We start from the raw sequence: 9,036 nt of genomic DNA, 5'->3' as shown, positions 1-9,036 counted from the left end.
GTCTGCTTGGGATGTCATCCACGAGTAGTAGAGGACTATTCCAAGACTGGGTTTGAGTAGACACCGGGGAAGGAAAATTGTCTTAGGTTTGTAACCTGTGTATTCAGCTCCTTCACTGTATTTTGCAAAACATACTGGAGGGAAGAAAATCCCTGAGCTTTACTCTCATGATTACACTGGGCCCTTACACTGAACTGAAACATGACATACATCTCATGTAAAGATGTGTCTAGCACAGCAAGAACTATGGAGACACACAGAAAAGGTTCCCAGAAACCCGGTCTCTGCCAAAGGGCCAGGAGTGGCCATTCTATTCCTCATCCCAGGTGAAGACTTTCAAAAACCTCCATAGTGAAGAGAAAATTGAAAGTGATGACAGAACCTATCAGTATATGCTTCATCAGATGGCTACATTTATATTTAAGTTAACTGTCCAGCAAAAAAAGTTGAGTTCAATCTCATTAACAAACTTCTTTTCGGTCTTAATAAACATCCTCAAAGATTGTTTCAAATAGATCTGGATGGTCTGGCTTTTAGAATCAATGAGTAGGTCCCACAGAGAGGCAGCTCCCTTCCCTACCAAAGACCACATTAGCAACCTTATTTCTGTCTGAGTGAGCTTCACGCTACACTCAAATTCTTCTAAAAAATAAATAAAAATATCATAAAACCTTGAGTTGCACAGAAGATAAGAACCTGAAAAGTACTTTAATCTAAGACAGTAATTGGAGGCATTAATCATATATAATTGGAGGGTAGAGACCTCTGCCCACCAATTTGACATTAATTTCACTGAAAGAAGATATTAAGACACAACCTTGTAATGGAATTATTAATCTGATTAAAACTTTACTCATGAACATGAACAAGCAAATCGAAAGAGAAGAAATAAAGATGTCCACAAATACAGAAAAAGGTACTTGGCAGACAATAACCAAAGCATTGCAGGTTAAAATGGGGCGTCACTTCCATCTATTCTTTCTTGAAAGTAGTAAAATATTGATAATCCTGTTTTTGAGGGTATGGAAAATTGTCATTTAAATATACTGTTTTTTAGCAGGAGTATAAGCTGATCTAACTTTTTGAGAGGACAATATGATCAAAATTTTAAATATGTATTTTTTTTTACGCTCATACCAGATATTTCACTTCAGGGAGTTTATCCTAAGGAAATAATGAAACGAGGGGGAAAAGATTAATGTTCTAAGATATCAATATCATTGATGTCATTATAAATAATTATAATTTAAAAATTGGAAACAACTAAATATACATTATATGCGATTGATTATTTTTTAAACTAGCTGAATTTTTTCCTTTTTTTAACTGAAGTATAATTGATTACAATGTTTCATGTGTATAGCAAAGTGATTAGAAGATATATATAGATATACATATATTCTCTTCCATTATAGGTTACTACAAGATATTGAATATAGTTCCCTGTGCTATACAGTAGGTCCTTGTTGGTTATCTATTTTATATATAGTAGTCTATAACTGTTAATCTCAAATTCCAAATTCATCCCTCCCCCCCTTTCCACTTGGGCAATCATAAATTTGTTTTCTATGTCTGTGAGTCTATTTCTGTTTTATAAATAAGTTCATTTGTATTATTATTTTAGATTCCATATATAAGTGATATCATATGATATATGTCTTTCTCTGTCTGGCTTACTTCACTTAGTATGATAATCTCTAAGTCCACCCATGTTGCTGAAAACGGCATCATTTCATTCTTTTTTATGGCTGAGTAATATTCCATCATACCACATCTTTTATCCATTCATCTGTCAATGGACATTTACATTGCATCCATGCCTTGGCTCTTGTGAATAGTGCTGCTGTGAACATTGGGGTGCAGGTATCTTTTCAGGTTAGAGTTTTCTCTGGATATATGCCCAGGAGTGAGATTGCTGGATCATGTGAAATAAATTACAGTACAGACAAATGATGCAATACTACACAGGGTTTTAAAAGACTGGGGTAAATTTTGATGTAATAGCATAAAAAATTATCCCATTATATTAAAAAACATGAAAATAAAGAGGTTAAGAGCCGCCTCGCGCCGGGTCCCGTGGTCTCAGCTTGAGCCGCAGCCTTCACGCCGTCACCTCAGCCGCTCGCTTCGTGGGTCGGTCCTCCCGGCACACAGGCTCCAGCCGCGCCCGCAGCCACCCTCCAAGCCCTTCAGGCCGCCCCGGTCTCCTCGCCTGGCCCGACCCAGCCCGTGAAGATGGTGGACCGCAAGCAACTGGTGCAGAAAGCCCGGCTGGTGGAGCAGGCGGAGCGCTACGACGACATGGCCGAGGCCATGAAGAACATGAGTACCCCCACACCCCCCACACCCCGCTTCGCAGACGCGGGTTTTCGCTGGGTTGACTTGGGGACTAGTCGCCCGTCGCTCCTGCAGGTGACAGAGCTGAATAAGCCACTGTCCAATGAAGAAAGAAATCTTCTCTCTGTGGCCTACAAGAATGTAGTTGGGGCACGCCGTTCTTCCTGGAGGGTCATTAGTAGCATTGAGCAGAAGACATCTGCAGATGGTAATGAGAAGAAGATAGAGATGGTCCGTGCTTACCGTGAAAAAATAGAGAAGGAGTTGGAGGCTGTATGTCAGGATGTGCTGAGCCTACTGGATAACTACCTGATCAAGAACTGCAGTGAGACCCAGTATGAGAGCAAAGTGTTTTACCTGAAGATGAAAGGGGACTATTACCACTACCTGGCCAAAGTCGCCACTGGAGAGAAGGGGGTGACCATCATGGAGTCATCTGAGAAGGCCTACAGCGAAGTCCATGAGATTAGCCAGGAGCACGTGCAGCCCACTCACCCCACTAGATTAGGCCTGGCCCTTAACTACTCCGTCTTCTACTATGAGATCCAGAACGCCCCAGAGCAAGCCTGCCACTTGGCCAAGACCGCTTTTGATGACGCCATTGCTGAGCTCGACGCTCTCAACAAGACTCCTACAAAGGACTCCACGCTCATCAGGCAGCTCCTCCGCGACAACCTCACGCTCTGGACAAGCGATCAGCAAGACGACGACGGTGGAGAAGGCAACAATTAAGGACCCCAGGTGGGCTGGCAGCACACGCTGATGCTACTACTGCAGGCTTTATTTTTTTCCCATGAGTTGTGGGTCGGGTCGGGGAGGGAAAGGGAGCGATGACCTTCCTAGGGAGAAACCCACAACCTGTCCTGTCTTTGATTGCCTCTTTGACATTTTTGCCAAAATACCACTAGTGGAAAGTCAGGCTAGCTGTGCTGGTATTGGAATAGCAGCCTCACACTGGCATATGGACTGTTCTGTAGACTAATGCAAGTGGAGCTGTCCTTAATTTAACTTATTGCTAGAAAATAGGGGTTTTTTTAAACATCTTTATTGGAGTAAAATTGCTTTACAATGGTGTGTTAGTTTCTGCTTTATAACAAAGTGAATCAGTTATACATATATATATGTTCCCATATCTCTTCTCTCTTGCGTCTCCCTCCCTCCCACCCTCCCTATCCCACCCCTCCAGGCAGTCACAAAGCACCGAGCGGATATTCCCTGTGCTATGCAGCTGCTTCCCACTAGCTATCTACCTTATGTTTGGTAGTGTATATATGTCCATGCCTCTCTCTCGCTTTGTCACAGATCACCCTTCCCCCTCCCCATATCCTCAAGTCCGTTCTCCAGTAGGTCTGTGTCTTTATTCCTGTCTTACCCCTAGAAAATAGGGTTTTAAGATGAAAAGAAAACGTAAACGGAATAGCCCCCATTCAATAAGTTATGTGGTTCCAGTAAGGATTTTTATGTACATATGCTCTTGTCTTTTAAGTTCTGGGTACTTTCTAGCTCATCCGTTTTAGTTGTGCATTTTGTTTTTCAGGGTGTACTCTACCAGACATGGAATAGTTAAAATCCCAAACTGATAGACTTAGAACATAAGGTATATTTATCCTTGTGGTTTAGGCCTTGCCAGTTTTCAGAAGTTTCTGATTAGTTGACAGTATTAACACTAAATTGTAGTTTACAGTATTTCTACATTACAGCCATATATGACATCAAGCCATTGATAGTGTGTTTTTCTTATTTTGGCTTTTACATCCTTATTCAGCCTCATCCAGGTTGGTTTTGCTGTTATCTGTCTCCTAGGCCAAAAGGCTTGCCTGAGGAGAATCAAAGCTACTTTAGGTTTTGTTGAATAGGTGCTTGGCAGGTGGCTGTGGGATTTTTGTCCTTCTTTCTTCTTAACTTAAATCCACCACAAAAATGATTAATCACTTTAATAGAAACGTTAAACACCACAAAAATAGAGGAAAATTCAGGTCTGTATGTCATTTATTGTGCTGATATTTCCAGAGAAATCCTGATTTTTTTCAGCTGCCATAGCTCCTTCCTCAGGGACTGCACTGCTGTCTCACTCCTCACCTGAGTCTTCCCTACTGTACCTTGTGCCCAGGGCATGCACTCGGGTGGGTTGAAAAGCTGTTGGGTCATAGAAGGTGGCGGTCGTTTTGAGAAAGTTTGTGGTGCAGTGTGTGAAAATTCAGGTGCTAGGAGCTCACTGGTAGAAAAATCCTAAAGGAAGAGCTCTATTCATAAACATTCTGTCCAATTTCGGGAGCCTTGGGTGTCAGTTTTTCCTCCCTGAAAACATTCCTTCCCCAAATAATCGTTGTAGGAAAATAAACTAAAATCATTATCAGATAATAAATACTTAACTCCTATTTGACCAAAACTTTTTCTATGTATTTTTTTTCTTTTTAATGAAAGCATAGAAGTTGGAAATTGATTTGTACCATCTGTACACGTTTTAGAATTGAAGGAACCCACGATGCTATTTCCACAAGTTTGTTCAGTTAGCCTTAGGTCCTTGGTTCTCATTTTGGATAAGTCTTAACACACGACCTGTTGTGTGTGCATTCAGCCTTTTTTATAAGGTCAGTAACAGCGTGAACTGCTGAGATAGGTAATGACACCAGACTTGTTTGTTTCTTTGTTTTATTTAGGCAGGGAGAGGAATGAATAGTAATTGAGGAAAACCTGACAGTTGCTTTTGCTAAAACCAAAAGGGAGCTTCCAGTTGTGAAATGCACGTGTTGACCAGGATCTAGGTGACAGTGAAGATAGAAGGGTGTGACTATCCTCTGTAATGTGGCACAGTTACCCAGCATGACTTTCCTTAGAAGGCCCCCTCCATGTGCTAGAGCGGAAGTCCCAACAAACCAAACCTACCAGAAGAACTAACAGAAGAGAGCTTTATAGCTTCTGTGCCCTAACAGGGGCCTGAGGTCAATGGCACGGATGGGAACAGATTTGGTGGGGGGGGGGGGGGAGCGTAAGTGGGGATTTCCTTAATTTATCTTCATGCCCAGTGAGCAGTGTTGGGTCCTTCCTTGTAGCATTTGGAAATGATTTACTGGAACTACAAAACCTATTTTTCTTTTACATTTCAGCTTTAGCTCTGGCTGCTTTTTAGAATAATGCAAGATAAAACCATATCTGAGGGCTAAAAATGGAGGGAATGGGAGACCTGATTTTTTTTTTTTTTTGCGGTACGTGGGCCTCTTACTGTTGTGGCCTCTCCCGTTGCGGAGCACAGGCTCTGGACGCACAGGCTCAGCGGCCATGGCTCACGGGCCCAGCCGCTCCGCGGCATGTGGGATCTTCCCGGATCGGGGCACGAACCCGTGTCCCCTGCATCGGCAGGCGGACTCTCAACCACTGCGCCACCAGGGAAGCCCGAGACTTGATATTTAAGCAGCTTGAATGGTTTATTTTCTTTTCTTTATTTTTAAAGAAATGCACTTGCCTATGATGCTGTCTCTCCAGTGAAATGATTACTCCTCCATTACCCTGTTGATACAATACTGTGCATGCTAGTGTTGTAGTTCTATACAGTAGCTTGAAATTTAGCAACTTATACTGTAGGTGTTATGTATTCCTATGACAAAAAAGAATTAAGTCTTCAAATTTTTAAAAGTTTTTTTAATTTAATTTTTTCTTTTGGGGGTAAAGTTTGCTCTACCAAATAGTGACCATAACAAATTGATCTGTTTTGGATGTTGCTATAGTGACATGCAGTTATATATTTTGTTTTTAAGGGTGGGGGGGGGAAGCAAAAGAAACACCAGTGTTAGCTTAATCTTAATGTCTGGTGTTTGTCATGGTGAAATTATAACTATTATAGTGTAGGAGAACAACGAATATATTCTCTGAATGAGCCTTTTTGCTTTTTGTCATGTTATGCAGTGAACTATTTTTAAGGTCTAATCAGTGATTATTTTTCCAACTCCATGTTTCTCTAAGGAATTATTTCACACACGGACCATCCTTAGCAGTTTTCCTCAGTGATGGAAGATCATGAATGTGACTCATTATGTAGCTGTTGTACATTGAGCAAATAAACTTACAGATCTGAAAAAATAAATAAATAGATAAAGAGGTTAAGAATACTGGGTATGACCAGTACATTGAATAGTTACCAATGCTGACATAATAAAAATGCAATTTTATTTTGGGTCTGGTATTGTCACTTTAAAGTTTGGTCAGTGAGTGTAAATTTCCTCTACAACTAGATGAAAACTGTAGCAAGCCCTTGGTTTTTCTGCTCACTCTTGGTTGACAATCCTACAGTCACTTTAAGATACAATTACTGTCTCAAGTGTGAAAAATCAGAATGTTTAATCCATGATATGAATCAAAACTGCAAACTTCATTTAATATCATTTATATATGAGACCTGGTAAGATATTAACCTTTGGGCATTTGTCCTCTAGCTTTGTTTTTGATAGGTTTGCTGTAGAGCAAATCTGTTTCAGACCAAAACCTGCAAAGGTTGTCTTCTTTGTTCTTTCCCACATGGAACTTCTCCTCTTTCCTTCCTCTATGGCACACACCGCCTCCCATGAAGACCTGTCAGCTAAGTCCGGCTCCTTGGGGCTGAGTGAAGTGGGAGACAGGGTGGGGAGTAGGGTGGGAAGAGTGGTGAGGAGATAGAAAAGGCCACATTTGAATTGGCCTAAGGATAAACTCATTGCTCCATCAAAGAAACTGAATCCGAAACCAGGGCGGAGCAATAGGACATCAAAGACAGAATCTAGTAAGTCCAAGGGAAGCAAGAAGCGCTGTTGGTTTAGCTGGCCCAGCTCGGACAGAGAAAGAAGCAGAGGACATCCCAATAACAGGAAAGGTGTGGAGTGGTTGGGAGGTGAGAAAGAATGGCCTGTGCAAGAAACTGTAGGAAGGCCAGGGACTTGGGAAAGAGGGGGCATAGGAAGGGGTGGGGAAAGGATGGAGCATGGCTGCCCAGCCCTTACTCTGCCTTATATATCTTACCACCCCCTGGGCAGGGGTCTTATACTGTCTCCTTTAGCAATGGCATGACAGAGGCTCAGAGAAGTTACGTAAACAGCAAAGCATGAAGTGAAGCCCAGGACCCCTGATTGCAAATCCCCTGTTCCTTCCACATGTCAGTCCCACACGAGCCACAAAACCAGTACCAGGCTGGCTTCTCAGAATCACCTGGAGAACTTCTTTAAAATTCATAATCCATAATCCCTGGCCTCATCCCAGAGCTACTGGAGCAGAATCTCTGGGAGGATCAGGAAATAGGATTTATGCGTAAGTTTGTTCAATGATCCTGTGGTACAGCCAAGTTTGGGAGCTAATATGTTAGGTGTGTCACGTTACCTCCAACACATCTGCAGGGGGGCAGGCGGGGAATGAACCGTTACTCCCTGAGCACCTACGTCGCTTCATTTTCTTAGGCGTATCTCCTGAACACTAAGTATATCATCACACGTTGTCCTTTCTCGACATGCTTATGAGATTGATCGTATCTCCACACTAGTGAAGAAGCTGGCAACGATTACAGGAAGCCCTGAAAGGGCGCTTGGCTCGTCAGTAGCAGAGCTGGAATACAACCCCAACTTCTAGGACCCCTGGTTTCTAGTTTTTGTACCTTACAAACTGCTAAGGGGGGAAAGACCTTATGATAGTGGGAGAGGGGAGATCAAGATACAGCCGAGGAAAGGGATAATTATGGAGCAACTTAACAGAGAGATCTGCAATAGCGGCCCGGGCTGTGGGAAACCTTAGCTGGGAAAGCGAGTGTAAGGGAAACTGAGGAACAGGTCCAGCTCGTGGATTCGTCCAGGTTTTCCCAAGTCCCTGCCTAGTGAAGACCGGGCAGCTTTGAGAAGCCTTTATTCCAAAGGGCTGGCTCCCTCTTGTGGCCGCTGCCGCTCATCACGGAATGATCTGTGACCAGGCAGCCCTGAAGAGCAGAAGTGGTAACCAGGCTGCACATTGGAATCATTGGAGCTTTTAAAGCTCATGCCCCAGGTCAGTGAAATAGGAATAGCTAGGGAGATTTGGACCTGAGCTGTTCAACACAGTAGCCATTAGCCACACGAGGCTGCAAAGCACTTGAAATGTGGCTAATTCAAAATGAGATGTAAGTGTAAAATATACACTGGATAGCAAAGGCTTAGTACAAAAAAGAGAATGAGAACTATCTCATTAATAATATTTATATTAATAATATGCTGAAATGGTATTTTGGATATATTGGGTTAAATAAAGTATATTCTTTAAATTAATTCACCTACCTGTTTTTACTTTTTAAAATGTAGCTATTAGAAAATTTTAAATTACATATGTGATTCACATTTGTGGCTCAGATCATACATAAGCTTTCCAGATTTAGGAAATAAAAATACTGGATGCCCAGATTAGTTTGAATTTCAAATAAACACAAATTTTTTTAGTATATTTAGTAAATTTTTAGTATAAATATGTCCCATGCGCTATTTGGGACATACTTATTCTAAAAATAAAATTCATTGTTTATCTGAAATTCATTAATTAAACTGGGTGTCCTAAATATTATCTGGCCACACTAACATGTCTATTGGACAGCACTGATCAAGACTCTTGCTACACAGAATGTGGTCTGAAGACAAGAAACATAGATCTAACCTGGGATCTTGTCAGAGATGCTGCATCTTAAGCCTCACCCATAGCTACAGAACCAAAATCTTTCAT

General features: G+C 41.8%; 1 protein-coding gene across 3 annotated transcripts; it reads left to right on the top strand.

Moving 5' to 3' along the window:
- Positions 1-2,235: 2,235 nt before the first annotated feature.
- LOC101278999 (14-3-3 protein gamma-like) lies at positions 2,236-3,363 on the top strand. Of its 3 annotated transcripts, none has more exons than XM_012536428.3 (2): positions 2,236-2,318; positions 2,409-3,363. In XM_012536428.3, the coding sequence occupies exons 1-2, from the start codon at positions 2,236-2,238 to the stop codon at positions 3,067-3,069; spliced, it is 744 nt and encodes a 247-aa protein (XP_012391882.1). In that variant the 3' UTR covers positions 3,070-3,363. The 3 variants fall into 3 exon arrangements, with proteins under 3 accessions (XP_012391882.1, XP_004278996.1, XP_033259983.1); XM_004278948.3 differs by having other exon boundaries at positions 2,236-2,322; positions 2,413-3,363; XM_033404092.2 differs by having other exon boundaries at positions 2,236-2,326; positions 2,420-3,363.
- The last annotated feature ends 5,673 nt before the right edge of the window (positions 3,364-9,036 follow it).

Source organism: Orcinus orca, chromosome 5 (genome assembly GCF_937001465.1).
Source record: "Orcinus orca chromosome 5, mOrcOrc1.1, whole genome shotgun sequence".
NCBI classification, from domain to species: domain Eukaryota; kingdom Metazoa; phylum Chordata; class Mammalia; order Artiodactyla; family Delphinidae; genus Orcinus; species Orcinus orca.
This window is presented reverse-complemented; position numbering and strand designations above follow the sequence as displayed.

Bases quoted from the DNA above. Each gene is read 5' to 3' on its own strand.
- LOC101278999 (XM_012536428.3), top strand. From the start codon at position 2,236: ATGGTGGACCGCAAGCAACTGGTGCAGAAAGCCCGGCTGGTGGAGCAG. The intron at 2,319-2,408 runs GAACATGAGTAC...CCCGTCGCTCCT, and splicing joins GACATGGCCGAGGCCATGAA to GCAGGTGACAGAGCTGAATA.